This window comes from Salmo trutta, chromosome 4, assembly GCF_901001165.1.
Source record: "Salmo trutta chromosome 4, fSalTru1.1, whole genome shotgun sequence".
NCBI classification, from domain to species: domain Eukaryota; kingdom Metazoa; phylum Chordata; class Actinopteri; order Salmoniformes; family Salmonidae; genus Salmo; species Salmo trutta.
Window position 1 is genome coordinate 20,361,626 of NC_042960.1, and position 24,478 is coordinate 20,386,103.

The following is a 24,478-nucleotide window of genomic DNA, read 5'->3' on the forward strand; positions in this document are numbered from 1 at the left end:
GTTTTGTAATACAGCAATTGGATTAATTTAGTACAGTATCTCACCCTGCCGCCATCTTAAACAGTAGTGCTGTCAGCACAGTAGAACAGAAAAAAGCTGGTCGACTTTTCTTTCTATTCCCCAATCTCTCTCTTTCTTTTTCTCCGTTTTTTTCTTTCTCGCTTCTTCTCAGAAAAATATGCCCTTGAAATAGTCCAGTGTTAAATTCACAATGTAGTCCTCACACTCTTAGAAAAAGGGTACCAAAAGGGTTCTTCAGCTGTCTCTATAGCAGAACCCTTTTTGGTTCTAGGTACAAGCCTTTTTGTTTCCATGTGGAACCCTTTTGGGTTCCATGTAGAGCCCTCTGTGGAAAGGGTTCTGCATGGAACCCAAAAGGGTTCTACTTGGAACCAAAAGAGACCTGTAACCAAAAAGGGTTCTTTAAAGGGTTCTCTATGAGGACAGCCGAAGAACACTTTTAGGTTCTAGATAGCACCTTTTGAGTGTATGCGATTTGAGTAATTCAAATATATAAATATATAAATATCCACAATTTTGGGGAAATGAAAGAGAGATGAAGAGAGAGGGAGAGAGAGAGAGAGGGAAGGAGTAAAGGGTGGTAGAGGAGTGGAGAGGGGTGGAGGGGGTAGGGCATTAACAAGGATTAATTTAGTGCATTCTCTCACCCTGCCACCATCTTAACAGTAGTGCTGTCAGCAGTCGTGCTGTCAGCACAGTAGAACAGAAGAAAACTGGTCAACCTGTTCTTTCTATTCCCCAATCTCTCTCTCTCTCTCTCTCTCTTCTTTTTCTCAGTTTCTTCATTTCTCCCTCTTTCTCAGAAAAATATGCCCTTGAGATAGTCCAGTGGAAAACTCACATTATAGTCCTTATGTGATCTGAATAATTTTAATATTTTTCGGAAATTATAGAGCAACGAAGAGAGAGAAAGAGATGGATGGAGGGGGTGGGGCACTCACCAGGTCTCAACGCAGGGGAATAACAAATACCAATCTAACAGATGAGCAAGCCCAAACCCCGGTACATATTTTGCCCCGACATTGCCTTACCTATCCAAGCATTAAATCCCCTGCCGCCGGTACAGATAGCTACAGACATGAGTTAAGGCTGTGGCGGAGACAGCCTCCTTCAGGAATCACTATCTGCACACATTATAAGAGGCTAACCAGTGTGAGTGTTAGTGGGGAAATTGTGTTGGGTTTCAGGTGAAAGCTAACAGACCATCGCTAATAGTAATAACAAGGGTACTTGCATCGTGAGAGAAAGAATATGATTAAATGCCTGTAGTAAGCAGAGTCTTCCATACCTGTTGAAGAATTGAGCTTTGTCTGACGTTTGTTGCCATCTAATGAACATGAAAAAGGACAAAAACGGTGTATTTTGTCATTCGAGTTACCAAAAACAGTGTATTTTGTCATTCGAGTTACCAAAAACAGACTAGCCAACCCTAATGAATTAATGATTTTTGTCTGCTATTCATTTGCTATTATTTATTAAAGTGACCAGAATGGTGTAGATGCTAGACTTAAAGTAGCTAAACAGTAGCTGTCTTTGCGTCTTCTCTCTTGTTATAGGTGGCTAACCTGGCCTGCTCCATCTCCAACAACGAGGAGGGTGTGAAGCTGGTTCGCATGGCTGCCACCCAGATCGACAGCCTCTGCCCACAGGTAAGCAGCACCTCACTGTACTGTATGTCGTGGATCCTGTTCAGTAGAGAGAGAAAAAAAACCATTATGAAACGTAGTGAAACAGGGGAGGGTAACTACCTGAACTTTTTCCCTGAACCAATTGTTGTTTTCCATTGCAAAATGTGATTGTGATGCTACGCCCTGCTGAACATGACCCTGGTAATAACACCAGCCATTGGAGGCACCCGGTTGAGCTGTTTTACGTTCATTTTAGAGTTTTTTAAACACACTGTGTTATTTGGTTGCCATTCCATTGGAAAGAGAGTGCATCGGGAAGTGCCATTGAATTGAGAATAAGTATATATTATTAAATACCTCTCCGAATAACTATACTCTAAAACCAACTTTTTAACAATGATAAAAGAAAACCCACACAGTGCTGGTACATGGTGAGCAAGACGGAGTAGTAAAACTTTTAGTACGAATGTGAATCAGTGGAATGTATAAACTTTGCCGGAGGGCAACTTTGTATGGGCACAGGCAGCGTTCTTCATCTTAGTACTGTGTGTGTCTGTGTGGGTAACAAGAAAGAGAAAGGGAACACACAAAGAGAGAGAGAGGGCAGAGAGAGAGAGAGGGGGGCAGAGAGACAGAGAGGGGGGCAGAGAGTGATTGGGAGGGAGAGGGAAAAAGATAGAGAGGACAGAAAGAGGGAGCGCAGGACGAGAGGAGTGAGAGAGGGAGCGCAGAGAGAAAGAGAAGGAGAGAGGGAAGGGTATAGGAGAAAGATACAAATGGGAGCTCTAGCCTCCCAGGGCAGTCTTCCTCTGGATGTCTGACAGAGGAATAGGTGGGAATCGATAGGTTGTTTCCAAGGGTTGGGGCATTTTCACAGGGGACCCTGTGCTCACTAACAGAAGTGAAGAAAGGAGAGGAAAGAGGGATTAAGGGAAGGGGCAGTTCTTAACATTCAAGGTGCAAGACTCTCGAAGACTCACACTGGGCCCACAATACACCCACCGAGACCCACTTTTGAATAAACTGACCTCCACTGAGTCAAGGCTAGTATTAGAAAACTTTGGAAGGGGATTGCAAGTTTTAAGTTCCCAGCTGTCGCTTTTGCTTGGCAACGCCTCAACATAGAAAAAGCGCTAAGCAATAGAGGGAAGAGGGATAAGTGACACAAAGAAAGAAAAAAGAAAGGTGGGGGAAAAATAGATGTCTGTTTTGACATTTTGAAAAAGCCCTGTCGAAGGCCAAGAGGCCGACACGTGAGCTTGAATAACAAAAGTGATACCAGCAAGACCAGTTGGCGAGTTTGTCTTTTCTTTTAAGTAATCACATTATTCCCACGCGCATACAATAAGATGACTCAGATTGTGTTGTGTGCTTTTTTGGAATTTTGTGTTTTGACAGGAGGTCGGTTTGACTCCTTGTGTTGGGCCAGGTGCCTGCAGGCTGACACGGTCGCCAGTTGAACGGTGTTTCCTCCGACACGTTGGCGCGGCTGGCTTCCAGGTTAAGCGGGCGGGTGTTAAGGAGCGCGGTTAGGCGGGTTGTGTTTCGGAGGATGCATGACTTCCCCTTCGCCTCTCCCGAGCCCTTTGGTGAATTGCAGCCATGAGACAAGATTGAAATCGGGGAGGAAAAGGGGTGTAAAACTGTGGTTGTGGTTAAGATGATTGCACTGTGAGTTGCTCTGGATAAGAGCATCTGCTAAATTACTGAAATGTACAAAATAAAAAGATATGATCTTGATTGGTTAAGTCATGCAGGCTTACAGTAGTAATGGCACCCTGCCTATTGCTTTACCATTCGTTGTTGAATAAATATGAATATATTAACTGGATATTATCCATGTAATGGACACGTGCAGGACTGAAACATTGTCTATCTGTTAGATCATTAGTTCTCATTCCTTCTCCTATGAAGGCATACAGTTTTCCAAACGATCCTGCTGTTCAATCTGCTGGAAATGTACCCAGAGAACCCCCTCCCTAAAGGGATAGTTCACCCAACACAAAATGACATACCCAAAACCAAAGCATGGATTGCTGTCTTACCTTGTCTGTAGACTATAGACTGCACAACGGCTAATGACATTAATGTCATTTTCAATTTGGGTGAACTATCCCTTTAATGTTCTTAAGGAAACTGACTGTTGAAAGGGATCTAGACTGTGCTATAGCCTACTGTACCGCTGATGCGGTCCATTTCACACCCTCTACTCTATCTAGCGGGTGTACCAACGCTCATGCAAGGCTTCTTACTTATTTAATTAGTCTAATGTATATAGCAAAGAAGTTCATAATTGAAGTACAGTCGTGGTCATGGCTAGTCATGCAGAGTTTCCTTAGAAGCCACGTTAGTCTTTTAGTCTAGGTTAGGGGTTTGAAGTCAGAAGTCTTGGAAAGCCACCCGGTTATATTCCAGCCCAGCAACAACATAAGATAACACATGATTCCACTTAACATGGTCTTCAGTCTGGAAAGGAGAACGATTATATGATTATCTTCATTAGATGTGTTAGTGCTGGGCTAGAATAAAACCCTGCACGGCCTGTATTGTAAGCACCCCAGGACTGGATTTGGAGATCCCCTTGACTTAGGTGGTCCTACACACACACACACACACACCTTTTCTCTCAACCTTCACTCTCTACCCCCCAGGTGATCAACGCAGCCCTCACCCTGGCTGCTCGGCCCCAGAGCAAGGTTGCCCAGGACAACATGGATGTGTTTAAGGACCAATGGGAGAAGCAGGTGCGCATCCTCACCGAGGCCGTCGATGATATCACTTCTGTGGATGACTTCCTGTCCGTGTCAGGTATGGAATCGGGAAAGATTAGAAAATATTGACAATGTTGTACACTGTTAAAATGAAGTGCCTTTTAACACTAATAGTAGTTGCAACTGAGCTCCCACCAATAAGAGAAGGCTGGTGGGAGGAGCTATAGGAAGACGGGCAGATTGTAATGGCTGGAATGGAATAAATGGAACGGTATCAAACGTATGGAAACCACATGTTTGACTGTTCCAATAATTCCAGTCCAGCCATAACAATTAGCCGTCCTCCTATAGCTTCTCCCACCAGCCTCCACTGCCACCAACATATCGTCTCTCGGATTCTAACTGTTTATTGTATAACAGTTCTTGACACCTGGGGACGTATGTATCAAATGTCTCAGAGTAGGAGTGCTGATTAATAACCTGTTGAGGCCAGGGGGCAGGATCTTATCCCGGTATTGGGATTCATTGTCATGTGACCATGGCGGGGAATTCAAAACTGCAAGAGTAATCATTTCAAATAATCAACTATTTTCCTCCATTTGAAAGATATATCTCCTAAATCTAACCACGCTGTCCGATTTTCAGAGGCTTTACGGAGAATGCATAAAGTTAGGTTATGTTAGGAGAGTACATTGACAATAGCTGTGTGTAATGTTTAGCCAATTCAAAGAAGGGCATCAACAGACAGAAAACTAGCTAGAATTATGCATTTACCTTTGACAATCTGCATCAGATGACACTCATAGGACATTATGTTATACAATACATGCATTTTTAGTTCCATCAAGTTCATATTTATATCCAAAAACAGCATTTACAGTCGCGGTGAAATTCAGAATTTTTTTCGGCTCGAATGCTCCCAGTGAATCCAGCATTACAAATCACGGAATTACTATTCGAAAACATTGGTAAATTATAATATTGTCATTCAAAGAATAATATATTATCATCTCGTAATTGCTACCGAATGGCCAGATCTCAAAATAACTTTACTGGGAAATCACATTTTGCAATAAACTGGGTACTATGCTAACAACAATAAGCTAAGCTATAAGCTAAGCTAAGCTATACAGTTAGCATTAGCATCATCTAATATCGATAATAACATTCTAAATATCCCCTTACCTTTGATTATCTCCATCAGAAGGCGCTGCCAGGGATCCCAGGTCCAGAACAAATGTGGTTTCTTTTGACAAAGTTCATAATTTATGTCCAAATAGTTAGCGTTCAGTAGGCTCCCACAAAATGAGGTGGGCAGTGTAAAGTCACGCCGAAAAGCTAAAAAAAACCTAGTAAATAATCTATTTACGTTTGTTCAAACATGTCAAACGTTGTTTAGCATTAATCTTTTGGTCCATTTTTAACGTGAAACATCAGTAAACATCAGTAATATTTTCACACAACCTATCAAGTGTCTAGAATAAACGATTATGACAAAGACACTCTTCTCAGATTTATGCGCAGGCGCAAAAAATGAAGTGATGACGTGTCAACTTCTAAGCATTCTAATTCGGTCTGTATTCATCACAGATGCTTCAAACAACTTTATAAAGATCGTTGACATCTAGTGGAAGCCTTAGGAGTTGCGAACTGAATCCTTTCTCACTATGGTATCTATAAAACAATGACACTAAATAGTACAGTCACAAAATTCACATTTTTTTAATCTATTTTTCACAGGTTTTTGCCTGCAATATGAGTTTTGTTATACTTACAGACACCATTCAAACTGTTTTAGAAAATTCAGAGTGTTTTCTATCCAAACCTGAACAATAATATGCATATTCTAGCTTCTGAGTTGGTGTAGGAGGCAGTTAAAAATGGGCACATATTTTTTTCCAAAATTCTCAATACTGCCCCCTAGCCCAAACAGGTTTTAAGAATCAGTTTTACCTTTTACGTTTAAAATGAAAAAGATTACATGGACAGGGGGGGCCTGATCCTGGGTCAGCACTCCTCCTCTGAGACGCTTGATACATACAGCCCGAGATAAAGTAGACTCAGTGTGTTTGTACAGTGTATAGGTAAGTAAGGTGTTTTTCCACTGAAAGACGCATTTATCCGACATAATTTCTGCTTCCATTTAGAGAAAGAAGAAAGCTTTCTTGTAGATACCTATATGGCTTCTAATGATGATGACTGTGATATAATTTAATACAGATGACCATGATAATTAAGTGATTTAGTCATTAGGAGATACAACGGTTGAACAGAATATTCTCTCCTTTTACGGGTTTTAAGCTTTGTAGGCCATAATGGGTAAGTGGCTATTGACGCAGTTCTAGGACAAAAACATGCTTTCTCGAGTAAGTCAATGGTTGTTTAGGGCTCATCCCAAATGGCACCGAATTCACTATATACAGTAGTGCACTACTTTTTTGACCATGTGCCCTGGTAAAAAGTAGTACACTATAAATATATATATATATATAGAGAGAGAGAGAGTGCACAAACACACATGGGCATACACGTTCACACACAGCACAGGTCACCGTTATGGGAGCATTGTTTCCTAAAGTCGGTCCACGGGACCCCAAGGGGTGCAGTTTTTGGTTTTTGCCCTAATAATCAACTAATAATCCAGCTTTGATTATTTGAATCAACTGTGTAGTGTTAGGGCAACAAACTAAACATGCACCACTTGGGGTTCCGAGGACCAAGTTTGGGAAACTCTGTGGTAGAATCTTTTGAAAGACTAGCACCTCATTCTGCAACTGACATTAATGTAGTCCACAAGGACTCTTGTCAATGAAAGGGTTAGAATGATTGTGCAATGAGCTTTAGGAATATCTGGGCTTTCTCTTTTTTATCAAACAGCAGTTGTCCCTCAAGTTACTAAGCTATGCCATGAAGCATGTTTGTGCCTAATGAACACCATGCCTCCCTTTATCTCTACCTCACAGAAAACCACATTCTGGAGGACGTGAACAAGTGCGTGATCGCCCTGCAGGAGGGTGACGTGGACACCCTGGACCGCACGGCGGGCGCCATCAGGGGCCGGGCGGCCCGCGTCGTTCACATCATCAACGCGGAGATGGAGAACTACGAGCCAGGCGTTTACACCGAGCGCGTTCTGGAGTCTATCAAGCTGCTGTCTGAGACCGGTGAGTTGGTCGTAATGTACGTACACACACACACACATACCAGTGGTGGCTCCTCAGAGGAGGAAGGGGAGGACCATCCTCCTCAGTGAATTTCATCTAAAGTAAAATTGTAAAACATTGAAGAAGTTATCATTTTTAGATAGAACTGTAGTAAATATATTCACGTCCACAAATAATTGATTAAAACACACTGTTTCGCAATGAAGGTCTATAGTAACCTCAACAGCACTCTGTAGGGTAGCACCATGGTGTAGCCGGAGGACAGCTACAGTAGCTTCCGTCCTCTTCTTGGTACAGTGACTTCAATACAAAACCTAGGAGGCTCATGGTTCGCACCCCCTTTCATAGACTTACACAGTAATTACCGGAGGACGTCCTCCAACCTATCAGAATTATTGCGGCATGAACTGACATGTTGTCCACCCAATCAAAGGATCAGAGAATAAATCTAGTACAGAAAGCATAAGCTACAGATAGCTAGCACTGCAGTGTATAAAATGTGGTGAGTAGTTGACTCAAAGAGAGAGAGAAAGACAATATTTGAACAGTTTTCAACACATTAATTTCTTCAAAAATGAAGGAGAAGAGAGAGAGACAGAGAGAGAGACAGAGAGAGAGAAAGAGAGATTGTCATTTTTTTTCTCTTTCAGTTTCACTTACTTAGCTAGCAAATGCAGCTAGCTAATTTAGTCACTCAACACCCGGCTCAAACAGAGGGATGCTATGTTAGCTAGCTGGCTATGACTATCCAACACAGTACTGGAACTCTTCCAAGTCCAGGTAAGCTTTTGGTTTTATGAATTTATTGCCACCGGGGCCCGCCAGGTATAATTGCTTACTGAGTATACACTGTAACGTTACTGCATGACTGTAGCAGGTTTACTGACACATTAGTTATATTAGCGATGTTGACTAAGACGTTACTTTAGCTAATATGGGGACAATGATGTAGGCTGTGTGTTGCGGTTTGGCTTGGAAAGGTTTTTTCGCCTGGTCACATACAGCTTATGTGTTGTTCATTGAAGTCCACAAACGAAGGGAAAAGGTGAGAGGAGGAGAGTGCATAGAGGTGAGAAGGAATACAACTTGGCTGCTATGAAAGTGAACTGTGTTTATGCGTGATCAGGGGTGTATATTCATTCTGCTGATTCTGTTGAAAAACTTTTCTGAAATGGAAGCAAATGAAAATACCAGAATTAGTCCAATAGAAACACTTGTTTGCAACTATTGGAATAATCATTACACCCTAGATAAGCTAGATGCAGCCAAGAGATTGCAAGGCAGTATTGAACGTGTCACTGTCTGTCCATGTGTAGTTGCCTAAACCTATCAATGTTAGATTGAACTGGGTGAATGGAATATGAATGACAGTCATCCAACATACTGAAATAGAAATAACGCCATGCTCATGAACAAAAAAGAAGAGTAGGACTGTCCCCGACTAAAAACAATGTTGGTCAACGCAGAGTCGTCTGTTCTTTCGACCAATCGATTGGTTGACATTTTTAAAGTGTATTTTTCCATATATAGACGCACCCTATGTTTGAATAAAATCAAAATTCTCTCTAAATGAAAATTATGCAAATCTAGAAGTAACATCTATTGTCATTGCCAATATGTAAAAATAGCCTACATAAAGCCCAAAAATAAAAACATTGCAGCCTGCAGGTAGAAAATATCCTAAGAAACATAAATATATTTTAAGTCACATTGGCTATGCATGGCCTGTCTGCAAGGAACTTGAAACATTGTATCAACTATTAACTCAGTACGGGCCAAAGCTGGATGCTAGCAAACTTGCAACATTCTCTAAAATATTCTGGGCCCTCAGAGTTTCCAGCACCAGTGAGCTCCGGAGAGACAGACACAGCTGTGGGCTATTTGCGCAAGTAATCAGGTATGCCTTTTTTATGATGTTTCCACCGGATCAGAGCGTGAACTTTTTCCCCCCCTTTGATGCTGAGTTGTTATCAAAAGGGAGAGAGCTGGAAATATTTTTCAAATAGGCTACGTTGAGGAACTATTGTCATTCTCAATGGATGTAAAAAAAAAAAATAGACTTTGTTTACTTGTTGTTTGAGGCAAAGAGAAAATGACTTTACTCAAGATTGACAGGAGCGCTCCAAACAAAATGGAATGAAATAAATCAAAACTTGTATACTCCAGGTTATGCGCTCTGCAAACAACGTGTCCACTCCTACAATGACAAGGGTAAGAGTGTAATAATGATATATTGAATGCATTAACAGAAATGATCGGAAAACATTGGAGATTAGAAATGATGTTAATTAACGGTAAATGTACTACTGGTGATACTGGTGTGCCATCCCCGCTACCTCTGCAATGGTTTAGTCCACTGAGACAGGCGTGAATCAGACAGGCGTCGCATGTGGCCTAAATGTTTTAAAATATATTTGCCACTGCTCAACTAAAAAAATCTCAGTCGACCAACAGCCTATCGACCAAACAATTGTCCAGTCGACTAAATGGGGTCAGCGCTTTTGAAGAGGAATGAAAAAGGTACTAGTGGACACCATAGAAACATGGGATATGACTAAGACAGCCAATCAAACTGTTTAATACAGTTTTTCATACACAGCAGGACTGATACTGGCCTACACTCACAGCTATAAATGTTTTGAGTCTAGTTGATTGGATTTGATGCCACGTAAAAAATGTGAACATACAGTATGTATCCTATATTCTCTTTTCTTTATGTATTTTCCCTCATATGTACATTCTGCTCTGTACAAAGCTGTCATCGAGGCAGAGGGTGGCTACTTTGAAGAATCTTCAATATAAAATATATTTTGATTTGTTTAACACTTTTTTTGGTTACTACAGTACATGATTCTATATGTGTTATTTCATAGTTTTGATGTCTTCACTATTATTCAACAATGTAGAAAATAGTAAAAAATTAAGAAAAACCCTTCAATGAGTAGGTGTGTCCAAACGTTTGACTGGTACTGTACATTCTGCTGAAATGTAGGGAGGGGAGGAAGAGAAGGAGAAAGGGAGAGGATGGAGAGAAGGGAGAGGAGGATGAAGAGAGGGGAGAGGTGGATGGGGAGAGGGATAGAGAGAGGGGGATAGATACAGTTCACCGGGGATCAATAGAGGTGCTTTATGGTGCAGATCAGATGTGCATGGAGGCTTTTAACAAACACCACTGCCACTAAAACACAAGGAGGGGAGGAACAAGCAACAAAACAGCTCTCCATCAAAGAGAAATATAGTTAGGACGAATGAGACCCCGGTCAGAGTCAGTCCCAACCCCCCCCCCCCCCCTCGCCTTCTACATTTCAATTAGCAGCATCAATCGAGCATGTAACCGCAACCAAACCCCATGAAGGTTAATGTGCGACACGTCTCCTCCTTTGACTGAGCGGGCGTTAGCTAGCTAACGGGTTTGAACAGTTCAAAACTCGACATTACCATGTTTTTTTCCTTGCTCTTTTTTTTTCTCTTCCTTAAAAAAAAGGAGCGAGGCAGGCAGTTTATATTCATTTCACTGAGGGCAGGAGGGGGACAGGGAAAGAGTGGCTCCGACACGAGTGTGGTTTGACTCTCATTAGCCTGTAATAACCTCTGATAAGGGGAGAACACATCCTTATGAATTCATATCATTATTCATCCACTGTCTTTTTTTAGGCAGCCCCCAAAGTGACTTTGTGGGGCATGGTGGTACAGTATAGTATCTCCCAGACAGGTACGAATCCTGTTGGCCGGAGATGTGACCATGTACTCTTCACTGTACTGAACTTTACTGTACTACTTTACTTACTGTACTGTACTACTTTACTTACTTACTGTACTACTTTACTTACTGTACTGTGCTACTTTACTCACTGTACTATACTACTTTACTTACTGTACTGCACTGTACTACTTTACTTGCTGTACTGTACTACTTTACTTACTGTACTGTACTACTTTACGTACTGCACTGTAACACTTTACTTACTGTACTGTACTACATTACTTACTGTAATGTACTCTACTGTACTACTTTACTTACTGTATTGTACTACTTTACTTACTTACTGTATTGCATTACTTAGTGTACTGTACTACTTTACTTACTGTACTACTGTACTTACTGCACTGTATTACTTTACTTACTATACTGTACTACTTTACTTACTGTACTCTACTACTTTACTTAATGCACTGTACTACTTTACTTGAATGCAAAGTCTTGATTTACGCATCAATAACCATGATTCATATCTTTTTGCAATGTGATGCTTATAACCTGATACAAGGCTCTACTGTGCAGTACTGTAATGTACTGTGCAGTTCTGTGATGTAGTGTCGATGGATTCAACTTGGACGATTCATTTGAATCTAGTCAACACCATGGAGTTAACTGAGAATTTGTTGAAATGATTAGAATAAACCCTAATTGAAAATGATGGCCGGTTTTCTCCTAATTCACAAACTCAGTTTCCAGTTGAACTGATTTGACATAGAACTGACTCCAACCAACCCTGGCCTAGTCAATATACCACCTATCAACAGTGCCATAGTCACGTTCCTAAAGTAGGCCCAAGGGGCTGGTTTCCCATACACAGATTAAGCCTAGTCCTGGATTAAATAATACTTTCAATTGTGACTCTCCATAGACCATGATTTCTATTCCAGGACTAGGCTTAATCTTTGTCCAGGAAGCCAGGCCATAGATTCCTCTGTTCTGTGTGTGTCAGCAACAGGGCTAGCCTAGCACAGCACAGCTGGCCCGATGGCACCGTGTGCGACTTGTTTAACGCTTGTTTATGACTTATCGCCTCGGCGGCGAGAGGCACTTGAGTAACGCTGATTGTCTCTTTCATTATCCCGGCAGAGGGGAAATAACCAGAGCAACAATGGTTTTCCCACCCTGGTAAATGACTTGTAATGAGAAAGATGGAGGAGAGGAACATTGGAGTGATGGGGCTGCCAGGGTGAGGAAGGATGAATGGGGTCAGGTTTGATACATATCTAGGGGTGGACTATCCCTGTGCTACCACACTGATCTCGTGAGCTTGCATGAATAGTGAAACATGTTTATGTAACCTCGCAAGATCAGTGTGCTAGTACGAGGCTAGGGTTGGACCACAGATAATACCTTCCGCCTACATCTATTTGTTTACTCTTATTTGTAGCCTTTTCTTCATTTTTTTACTTTCAAGGCTAAGAATAAATCAATGTTGACCCGCTATCCTTAAAAGTGCATAAGTGTAAAGCATGCTAATTGGACAGTTGCTACTCTGCAGTGTATCATGATTTAACCTCTCCTGGGTAGGGGGCAGTATTTTCACGTCCGGATGAAAAGCGTGCCCAAAGTAAACTGCCTGTTACTCAGGCCCAGAAGCTAGGATATGCATATGCATGGTAGATTTGGATAGAAACACTCTAAAGTTTCTAAAACTGTTAAAATGATGTTTGTGAGTATAACAGAACTGATATGGCAGGCGAAACCCCGAGGACAAACCATCCCAAAAATATACATTTTCAGCCCACCACTGTTTTCAATGGCTGTCACTTTTATTATAAGGCAAAATCCTCCCAGATTGCAGTTCCTAGGGCTTCCACTAGATGTCAACAGTCTTTAGAAAGAGTTTCATGCTGGTTTTTGGAAAAAATGAGCTGGAAGTTGTAGTTTTTCTAGGTGGCTCCCATTTTGGCTGTAGTGTTTCCAAGCGGGTGGAAGAGAGCGCGTTCTTTGGTATTTTTCTCCGGGAAAGACAATAACGATTCTCTGGCTTAAATTGTATCATTTATTTACTTATTAGGATACCTAAGGTTTGATTATAAACATTGTTTGACTTGTTTGGAAACGTTTATTAGTAACGTTTGGGATTCATTTTGTATGCATTTTGATGGAGGGAAACTGGGTGGATTATTGACTGAAGCGCACCAGCTAAACTGAGTTTTTATGGATATAAAGAAGGACATTATCGAACAAAAGGACCATTTGTGATGTATCTTGGACCTTTTGGAGTGCCAACAGAAGAAGATCGTCAAAGGTAAAGCATTTATTATATCGCTATTTCTGACTTTCGTGGCGCACCTGCCTGGTAGAAATATGTTTTTCATGCATTTGTATGCGGGGCGCTATCCTCAGATAATTGCATGGTGTGCTTTCGCCGTAAAGCCTTTTTGAAATCTGACACACCGGCTGGATTAACAAGAGGTTAAGCTTTATTTTGATGTATTACACTTGTGATTTTATGAAAGTTAAATATTTATAATTCTGTAGTTTGAATTTCGCGCTCTGCAATTTCACCGGATGTTGGCCAGGTGGGACGATAAGAAGTGAATCAATCTGGGCTTAGCACGCTGAATCAAACTATTTGTGTTCATTTCCTGATTTCAAAGGATCTCACTCCCTGTCTAAAAACATACAAGGAAATAGAACCCGCCACATATGGAGTTGTCAAGCTTTGGGCCACTAACCGAAAGTCACAAGATCCCCCGAGCCGGCAAGGCGAAGAAATATGCAGTTCTGCCCTTGAGCAAGGCAGTTAACCCCCAACAACAACTGCTCTCTGGGGTGCTGATTAAGGCAGCCCCCTGCACCTCTCTGATTCAGAGGGGTTGGGTTAAATGCTGAAGACATATTTCGGTTGAATGCATTCAGTTGTGCAACTGACTAGGTATCCCCTTTCCCCTGTTCCACTGCAACATCAGGAATGCATCCCAAATAGTACCATATTCCTATGAAGTGCATTACTTTTGACAAAAGCAGTTCGTTATGAAGTGAATAGGGACGTAAAGCCATTTGGGACGCAAGCCTGCTGTCATTCGAAGGCCCTGTCCACCTGACTGTACACGTCCACTGCAGTGTGTGACTTCATCATGGAGGGAGCACACAGACACGGCAACAGACTAATCTCCCCTTTAGGTGCCACTGTGGCATGTTTTGGCCTGGGGCCTGCTCTGTCAGAGGCTAAATTGGTGCCTCCTGAAAGCTGGCGGAGAGATAGTGAGACGTGGAGGTGGAAGGGGGGGGGGGCAAAACAGATGACAATTGGATGAGAGGAGAGGGTGGAGTCAGTGGCAGAGGTGTGAACAGGTGGCGTCCTGGACTGATATTGCCTGTGTAAACTGCAGCCAGGACTCTGGGGTGTACTGTAGGACTGCCATCTAGTTAGCGTGTCCATCAGTGAGGCATGCGCAAGCGTGTGAGTGAGTGAGTGAGTGAGTGAGTGAGTGAGTGAGTGAGTGAGTGAGTGAGTTAGTGAGTGTGTGTGTGTATTCGTATTCATGCAAGCCTATTAATGTGTGCTCACCACTCAACGCCAGACTCTGTCACTCACCCCCTCCCCCTCTCTTCCTTAACAATGAACCCAGTCAGATGTATTGCTCGGGGTAGGTAGTACAGACAGTTGGGCTGGGCACACAGTCCATTCCAGATAAATCCTCATCCTCGACTAAAATCCACTTTTTATGGTGAATCTCCAAAGAACAATTTCCAGGACTAGGCTTAATCTTTGTCCAGGAAGCCAGGCCATAGATTCCTCTGTTCTGTGTGTGTAAACAACAGGGCAATCCTAGGCTAGCACAGCTGGCCCCGATGGCACCATGTGTGACTTGTTTAATGCTTGTTTGTGACTTATCGCCTCGGCGGCGAGAGGCACTCGAGTAACGCTGATTGTCTCTTTCATTATCCCGGCAGAGGGGAAATAACCAGAGCAACAATGGATTTCCCACCCTGGTAAATGACTTGTAATGAGAAAGATGGAGGAGAGGAACGATGGAGGGATGGGGCTGCCAGGGTGAGGAAGGATGAATGGGGTCAGGTTTGATACATATCTAGGGGTGGACTATCCCTGTGTTACCACACTGATCTCATGAGCTTGCATAAATAGTGAAACATGTTTATGTAACCTCGCAAGATCAGTGTGCTAGTACGAGGCTAGGGTTGGACCACAGATAATACCTTCCGCCTACATCTATTCTTCCAGCTACTTCTAAAGTGGACTAATCTCCGCTGTAGGTGGCACTGTGGCCTGTTTTGGCCCGCGGCCTGCTCTGTCAGAGGCTAAATTGGTGCCTCCTGAAAGCTGGCGGAGAGATAGTGAGACGTGGAGGTGGCAGGGGGAAAAGAAAAACTGATGTAAAATGGAGGAGAGAGAGAGAGGAGAGGGTAGAGTCAGTGGCAGAGGACTGAACAGGTGGCGTCCTGGACTGCTGTTGCACTTTGTGTAAAGTGTGTGTGTGTGTGTGTGTGTGTGTGTGTGTGTGTGTGTGTGTGTGTGTGTGTGTGTGTGTGTGTGTGTGTGATGTGTGTGTGTGATGTGTGTGTGTGATGTGTGTGTGTGTGATGTGTGTGTGTTTGTTGTAGGACTACCAGCTAGTTAGAGTGTGTCCATCAGCTTCTGACCTGCCTGGCTGAGGTCCTCCAGAGAGGAAGCCAAGTCTAGATGTGTCTGCGTGTGTCTGCATATTCATGCTTGCCTGTGTGCCTTCTTGCGTATGTGTTTGTGTGTGCCTTTGTGCCTATGCATCTCTGTGCGCTGTTAACTCAACGCTAGACGCTGTCACTCACCTCCCCTGTGACAGGCGTCAAATGGTCAAGCTGTCTAACCCGCTCTGCTTATCACAAGTGTCTCACCTTTGACCCCTGTCACTTATTGTCCCTCTGTCTTCCTCAACAGTGAACCCAGTTATATTTATAGTTTGGGGTAGTACAGGCAGTCGGGCTGGGCACACACACATGCCGCACCATGCGCAAGTACACACACACACACACACACACACACACACACAAGCAGACTGCTCAACTCTGTTAAGCTGAGCCATAGATTCCTGACAGACATTCTACTTCACACACACAGACCTGGAGATTGAGGCTTGTCCTTGAAGGAGAGAGGGGGGGGGTAAATCAATAGCCTCATGGGAAAGGGGTTATCTCTCTCTCGCTCTCTCGCTCTCTCCTTTCTTTCTATCTGCTCTTTCTCTCTCCCCCTCTCCCCACCTGCATTTAAACTCATTGTATTTTTTAAATCAGATTTTTTTACTTGATCATTAAGATTTTACCCAGAGAAGGTAGATATTAAAGCTGAAATATGGCCTAGTGTTTAAGCGCATTGGGCCAATAACTGAAAGGTCGCTGGTTCAAATCCCTGAGCCAACTAGGTGAAAAGTCTGTCGATGTGCCCTTAACCAAGGCACTTAACCCTAATTGCTCTGGATGAAAGTATCTGCTAAATGACTAAAATCTAATAAATTCCCTGGTTTTCCAGAAATCTTGGTTGGATGATTCCAGATTTCCTGCTATTTCCCTGCAAATTCTAGGAATCCTCCAACTGCGATTTCGGGGAATACCAGGCAATTTATTGAAATTGGATTCTCTCAATGCATGTCTAGAATACGGGAGAGTAATTACACACACACTAAAAGTCATGTAATAATGTATTGAATGGCAGATAGGCCTATGTTAGCTTTAACACAGGTCACATTCACTGTTTTTTTCTGACCAAAAGCAACTGATGGAATGACATTACTGTGGAGAGGACTGGAGAGTGGGATAGCTAAGTCAAGGATCCTGTCAGCTGTGAGTGCCAATTCGCAGTACACAAGCTCCAAAATGGCCACCAAGTTGCATCACCCTGCCCAGGTGTTTCCCACGCTACGCAGACAGTGGCTTGAAATGAGTCACTCTTTCTCTCTCAGTTTCATCAGTTGTTATGATGATGGAAAGGGGGGTTTTAGTATAAATGAGACACAGATGGCTTGCCAGAGGAGAGGTGGAGAGGAGAGAGCGGGTTAGAGAGGGAGGGAAAGAGAAGAGAAGGGAAGAGAGGAGAGAAGAGGAAAGGGGAGGGGGAGAAAGAAAGAGAGAGAGGTGGGGAGAAGCTTCTTCAGCAGCAGTGGGTGGGTGGTATAGAAAAAAAGCTGACTAGTGTATTGGAGTAGGAATCAGCAGTATAGGATGTACAGCGAGGTGAGACAGTTTAGCTGAGGTTGGGGCAAACTAGATCGCCCTGAGAGAGACTCGTAGGCAGAAGTCTCAGCAGCAGCTAAATCAAAAAGAAGTGTGCGTGCGTGCGTGCATGTGTGTGTGTGCGTGTGTGTGTACTTGCGTGCGTGCGTGTTTGTGATGGGGAGAGAACGGGGGTTGAGGCTGGAGATACTTCCGGTCAGACTTGGCAATGCGCTCCCTCCCTCACTCCGTTTCCATCCTCTGTTCCCTCCCTTCCTCCCTTCCATAAGGCGAAAACACAAATCACAGTGACGGCTCCGGTTTGAAGGTTAATGGCACACTCTGCGATTTACGGCCTTTTTGGTTTGTTTGTGCGGAAGTCGGAAGTGTTTATGTTTTCCTATGAGGAGTCTATTATGTCACGACGCGAGCAGAGCTGTCCTCCTGTGATCTTAGGCCTTGAGGATGGCTTTGTTGGCTGCGTGTTGCGTTCTGCCACTTTGATTCCACTAAGCACTTTACCGAATATTTAAGCATTCACTTCATTCATTGTACTTTCATGACAAATCCATTCCAACACGGTCACGTTTAATTCCCTTTATCATTTCTCAACCGGAATGAGTGAAATTGCTCCTTTACCATCAGCAACTTTCCTCATTAAGCGTCTCGGAGAACACTTAACTATTTCTATTTAAAAACCCTAGCCCTGCACAAAATTTTCCCAATAGCCTATTTTACGCTAATCCAGTAAGTGGATTAAACTGAATTAAAAAAAAGATACATTTTAGAGAGAAAAAAAGGAAAACAGTTTTTGTAGCACCTTTTAATGTTTGGTGTATAATAAGCAGCCCCAGTGTTTTTAATACGTTTATGTGTATTTTTTTCTGATTTACCTTTCTGGCTTAAGCTTCTAATTGATTTTCTTCACTTCACGGTGAACAGAGAAGAGAGAGAGAGAGAGAGAGAGAGAGCTCTGAGGAGAATGACAATAATATCACACAGCGTGTTTGTCGGGGGTTTCAGTGGCATATCCACTAGCACATAAAATCTTTGTTGTTGTTGTCGTTTTTTCCCCCTCCCTTCCAGCATTCTCATTAGACGTGCTTCTTCTTCTTCTTCTTCACCAGTGATCCAGAGCCCAAATTCAACCTCCTCTCCAAATCCATCCCTCTTATTGTATTTGTTTCATCATGCCTCTCTGAATATTTAATATATATTTCAACAGCTGCTCAGAGAATATTATGTCATGTTTTTTTTTCTTTTCTTTATGCATCAGAAGGTTTTTGCGAGTGCCTCTCGTCTTGTTGTACTGACCCCCTTTTCTCCTCTGAAATGAGACGCCGGCTCAGTGTAGACAGATAATGAGTACAAGCTGTAGACTGAGGCGCTTGCTGCTGAATCTGAAATTGTGAAGGCGGCACGACATAAGTCGAGTGAGTCTATCTACGCGGATTGGGTACTGTGTGTGTGTCTGCGTGCGTGTGTCCCCAGTGCCCACTTGACAGTGAAAAGGGAACTGGCCGGCTCTAATCGTGGCTCAATTCAATAACACAAGACCGGGTCGAACAAGGTCGTGTCAATCCACCTAAATATTGTTTTGTTCTCTCAGTTTGTTCTCTGTCAGGTGGTTTAACCGTAACCCATTGATTTAGCTGTTATTGCTCAAGCAGAACCACAGCATTAAAACAATTATTAAAGGCCCAGTGCAGTTGAAAACATGCCTTACATGTGTTTTATATATGTTTCCACACTATGAGGTTGAAAAAATACTGTGAAATTGTGAAAATTATGATAATGCTCTTTTAGTGTAAGAGCTATTTGAAAAGCCTGTTTTGGTGAGATGGAGTTTTGGCCTGCCTGGTGACATCACTAGGTGGTAAATTAGTTAATAGACCACTAGGAAAGAGAGTTCCAAACCTTTATGCCAATAACAGTTCGTTTTCCGTTTTCCCCTCCCCACTCAGACAACTTCCAGACAGTCCTAGCAAAATTATTGCTTGCGAAACTGCTCTTTGCCAAGATGCTATTTTAGTTTATTTTTGACCATTTTAATTCAAAACATCACAGTAAGGTATTGAATTGTTACCCAGAAAAGATTTGATATTGAGATAAAAATGGCTGTATTGGACCTTTAAACATTGCCTGCATCAGATCATCACGATTCGTCTGAAGATGATTATGTAGCTGTCCCACTCAACATGAATATATTCGGCACGATTGCCCTGGCATTTATTCAAATTCAACACCCCTCCTGTGAACGCACAAAGAACATACAGATGCTCGGTTGGCAACGCTTGCCAAACTAATATTCCCGCTAAATGCCAGCCATTGTTTTTGTCGGAGTTCGCAACTTTTTGTTTTGCAGCCTTTTGTTTTGGCAATGAATTTTCAGTCCCTCATCAGCAACCTGTTAACTTGAGTGGCTGTCAACCAGAGCTAGCGCGCTAGCATGCTAGCACTGACAGATTAATAAGTGAATGGCTGCCAATCAAAGCTAACACATTAGCATCCTAGCACTCACACGGTGATAGGTGACAGACAGCCGCTCTCCCGGTAGTGGAGCCAAGGTGAAACGGCTAATTGGCGTGCGAAAGGCACTCGGGCGCCCCATCCCCGTGGTACCAGATTTCTGGTGACATCTCGTCTTTTTCTCGAGAGGCTACATTGACAGAGGCTGGGACCCCCGCTTCAGAAGATGTATTTGACGCGCAGAGTGTGTGTCCTTGGTTTGAGAATAGAACACCCACACATTGTCTTACATAGACACACACACACGTCTCTTTCGGTATTCCACCTCTCTCTCAAACCAATGTGCCCATCCCCCCAGGAGGAAAGATACACTTTTGAGGGATGTTTTTTCAGATATTTCTCTTGTTTTTCACCTTTGTTTATCTGCTTTCTCGCTCTCTCTCTTTCTTTCTCTGTTTCTCACACACACACTGAGGAAGGCACATGCTGCCTAAAATATAAAAATTAATTAAGTGAGTGTAAATTCTGGTCGCCATTCTTATTGTTATCTCTTTTTCTCTCCCTTTCCGTCCCTCTCTCTCCCTCCCTTCTTACAGTCATGCCCCGTTTCGCTGAACAAGTGGAGGTGGCCATCGAGGCACTGAGCACAAACCCCCCACAGACCTTCGAGGAGAACGAGTTCATCGACGCGTCCCGCCTGGTCTACGACGGCGTGCGTGACATCCGGAAAGCCGTTCTTATGATCAGGGTACGTCCACTTCCTCATTTCCTCCTCTCACGCTTCTCAAAGCATGCTGGGAACAGACTCTGTACATAATTACACAGGCTATTCCCATTATAGTGCACTACTTTTGACCAGGGCCCATAAAAAGTAGTGCACTATGTAGGAACACGGGTGCCATTTGAGACACACTCTTTTTCTCTCATTGACATCAATGCATGACCAAGTGTACATAAGGATTCGCACCTATAACTGACGAAATGTCAATTTTCATCAACAACAAAAATCTCCAATTGCAAGAATGTGTCCTGCGTGAGGTCACATGAAATGTCCATTTTCCCAAGATGAAACACAAACAATCTCCCTGATTTGATGTTAGCGAGTAAGAAATTAAATGACATGGAAATTAAATTACAAAGAACTTCACGGTTCATAAGAAATCAAATTGTATTGGTCACATACACATGGTTAGCAGATGTTATTACGAGTGTAGCGAATTGTTGTGCTTCTAATTCCAACAATGCGGAAATATCTGGGGTAGCCTAGTGGTTTGAGCGTTGGGCCGGTAACCGAAAGGTTGCGGGATGGAATCCCCGAGCTGACAAAGTAAAAATCTGTTGTTGTGCCTGAACAAGGTGGTTAACCCACTATTACATGGTAGGCTGTCATTGTAAATAAGAATTTGTTCTTAACTGACTTGCCAAGTAAAAGAAAGGTAAAAAAAGAAAAAGAAAATCTAACATGTAATCTAACAATTCCACAACAACTACCTAATACACACAAATCAAAATAATGGATTAAGAATATGTACATATAAATATATGGATGAGCAATGACTGAGTGGCATAGGCAAGATGCAATAGTTGGTATAAAATAGAATATATCCATATGAGATGAGTAATGCAAGATATGTGAACATTATTAAAGTGATTAGTGATCCATTTATTGAAGTGGAAAATGATTTCAAGTCTGTATGTAGGCAGCAGCCTCTCTGTGTTAGTGATGGCTGTTTAACTGATGGCCTTGAGACAGAAGCTGTTTCTCAGTCTCTCGGTCCCAGCTTTGATGCATATGACATAACTCTTTAGGGCTGGTTAGAACAGACCAACTCAGTGGCCTTGTGGTTACAGTATCCACCCTGAGATTGGAAGGTTGAGGGTTCAATCCCTGGTGGAGTCATACCAAAGACTAAAAATGGTACCTGATTCCTCTCTGCTTGGCACTCAGCATTAAGGACATGGATTGGGGGTAAGACCCTGAGATAGACTAGCTTCCTGTCCAGGGGGATGCTACAAAGAAATGGAATTAGGCTGCTACTCTATGGGCTGTTCTGGCTCTGACAAGACTTGTTTACTTGTAACATAATACTGCAAGATTAGTTCCAGACTAGACTTTTGTATTGATGTTACAACAAAGCCTATTACAAAGTAATGTTGTAGACTCAGCCACACCACACTGTATCCACCATGGTAGGCCTACTAGATGTTGTTTGTCTAGTGTTTTCTCTCTTCTCGTACCCCCCCCTTCTCCCAATACCACCATGCAAAATCATGTATTCAACTTTGGACTGCTGGAAAGTTTCCCAGTGCAGTTGCGAGAAAAATCTAATTATGGGGAAATAATTTGACGTTGGTAAATAATGTAAAACAGGGGCTTTGAACTGGCCGAGACCGACACACCAGCCTCATAATCTATTTCCAAGTTAAATTACTCTTGGAGGCTTGGAGGACTATCTATGATTTCTCGTCATTGTGTAGCCTAACTTCCGTAATACAATGTGTAGCCTTTCATATGAAACGTCTGAAGGATGTTTTTGTGGTGTGTTTTTTTGCTCCTGTGTAAGCTGGTGTACATGGATTTCTTTAGAAAATGATTTCTTTAGAATCTGCTGGCAGAGCCACATTGTACCCTACAACAGCAATGGATTATGGGGGCAATTCTCCATGGTGTTCATTTTAGAAGTTGAGTATGGTCGGGTGTGTGTGTGTGTGTAGAGGGTTAATAAAATAGCATTCCACACACACACAAACGCACTCTCACACACACACACTCAAACACACGTACACAGACATCTGCTATATGTCCACTCCAGAAAATGGAACGTGCCACGCAATTCAACTAAAACAAGGCTTCAATGTTCACGCTCATTTCCACACACAAAGGGAGCACATATCCATTCTTCTGGGAACAAAGGGGAAATAATTAACCTGCAGGAGACACAAGCCGTCAAACCTCACCCGGCGTGCGTCCCAAATGGCACCCCGTTCCCTTTTATAGTGCACTACTTTTGATCAGGGCTCATAGTGCTCTGGTCAAAAGTCGTGCACTATATCGGGAATAGGCTGCCATCAAATAAAATACAATTGTACTCATCGCCTACTTTGTAAACAACAGGTGTGGACTAACAGTGAAACGCTTACTCACGGGCTCTTCCCAACAATGTAGAGAAAAACTAAATAGAGAAACAATAGAAAAGTACAACACGTAATAATAGACACACAACGAGTAACGATCGGTCATAGGAAACGATGGCGAAAGCATGACGTCCAGAAAGCTCAGATCAGCGCGGAAACACACACTGAATAGCAGAACTGGTCAGGTGCTCGTTAAACAGCCGCTATACGCTCCAGCGCCGTCTCCCATGTATTTGGAACGCACACACATATCACAGTCTTCTCCTCGTCTTCCTCTATGTACCACTCAGAGAACAGATGTGCGCGATATTGATATTGTCGGATATAGAGTCTGATATCACGCCTGCCTTTGTGTCGTGTAGAGGCGCACAACTGTAACGTCTTCATGTTTGTGTGGTGGATTTGCGAGAAATTCGGTTTGTTTTCAAGAGAAGCAGGTATAAAACCAGCTTTTTGGACTAGTGGCCTCTTCAGTTTGTAGAGGAGGTTGTTATGTCTGGAGATGAGGACGGTATAGATGATGTTTACAGTGTTGCCGTGACGATAGACACGTTGTTGACAAACAGACAGACAGGTGGGCGACTGAGCCACTCATCCCGCCCTTCTCCTCAGCTAACTGCCTCCCGATTGGCCCGGAAGCCCCAGATCCCTGCTCTTCATTGGTCGAACACATAAACTGATTCGTCCCCGAGTCCTGCCTGTCTAGAACATCTGTCTCGTCCCCACCCTGTCTCGTTGTGAGATAGCAGTTGACAACAAGTTGAAGACTGAAGAAGAAAAAAACAAATCACAGAATCTCTTGAGGCCATTTACCCTTCCCGCCCTTTTCCCTTTGTGCCGTTTGATCCCACTATTTCAGGGAGCTTTATAGTGCTCTTATGGTGCGTGGTGTAAACCACCACCGAGACTTCTTAAAAACAATGATGCAAGGGACTTGAAATCAGAGCGTATAAAGCATGTACAAAAAAACGGGCTGAATAATTCAACACAAGGAGATCTGACTTGCTGTTAATTGTGTGACATCTCCTGCCAGCCGCCCCTCACGTGACGGGAAGGCCTATCTGCCCTCAGACTCTTGCTGAGAACAGACTCAACCCAGGAACAGAAGCTGAAGAAGAAGTGTGTGAGTGAGAAGAACAGTAGTAGAGGGAGAGGGGAGATAGAGATGTGTCTGAGGACCGATGTATCAAAAATCTGTGTTGTGTGACACTGCAGCTGTTGATCTAACAGTCGTCATGTTTTTTTCTCTCTCCTTCTCTCTCTTTCTCTCTATATCTACTATTCTTCCATTTCTCTTCTCATCTCCCACACACCTTTCCCTTCTCTCCCTAATACTTTCTCCTTCTTTCTCTCTCCTACCCCTTTTGTATCCCCCCTCTCTATCCACTATCTCTTTCTACCCCCCCTCTCTCTCTGCCTCTTTTCCCTCTCCATCCC

At 43.0% G+C, this 24,478-nt stretch overlaps 1 protein-coding gene across 1 annotated transcript in view; it reads left to right on the forward strand.

The window, feature by feature from the left end:
- Positions 1–24,478, forward strand: part of LOC115192023 (catenin alpha-2) — a 661,748-nt gene that overhangs the window by 597,513 nt on the left and 39,757 nt on the right. The window contains exons 10-13 of the mRNA XM_029750111.1: positions 1,578–1,670; positions 4,301–4,457; positions 7,324–7,524; positions 20,503–20,654. Of these exons, the coding sequence (XP_029605971.1) occupies positions 1,578–1,670; positions 4,301–4,457; positions 7,324–7,524; positions 20,503–20,654 (603 nt within the window). The remainder of the gene's footprint in view (positions 1–1,577; positions 1,671–4,300; positions 4,458–7,323; positions 7,525–20,502; positions 20,655–24,478) is intronic.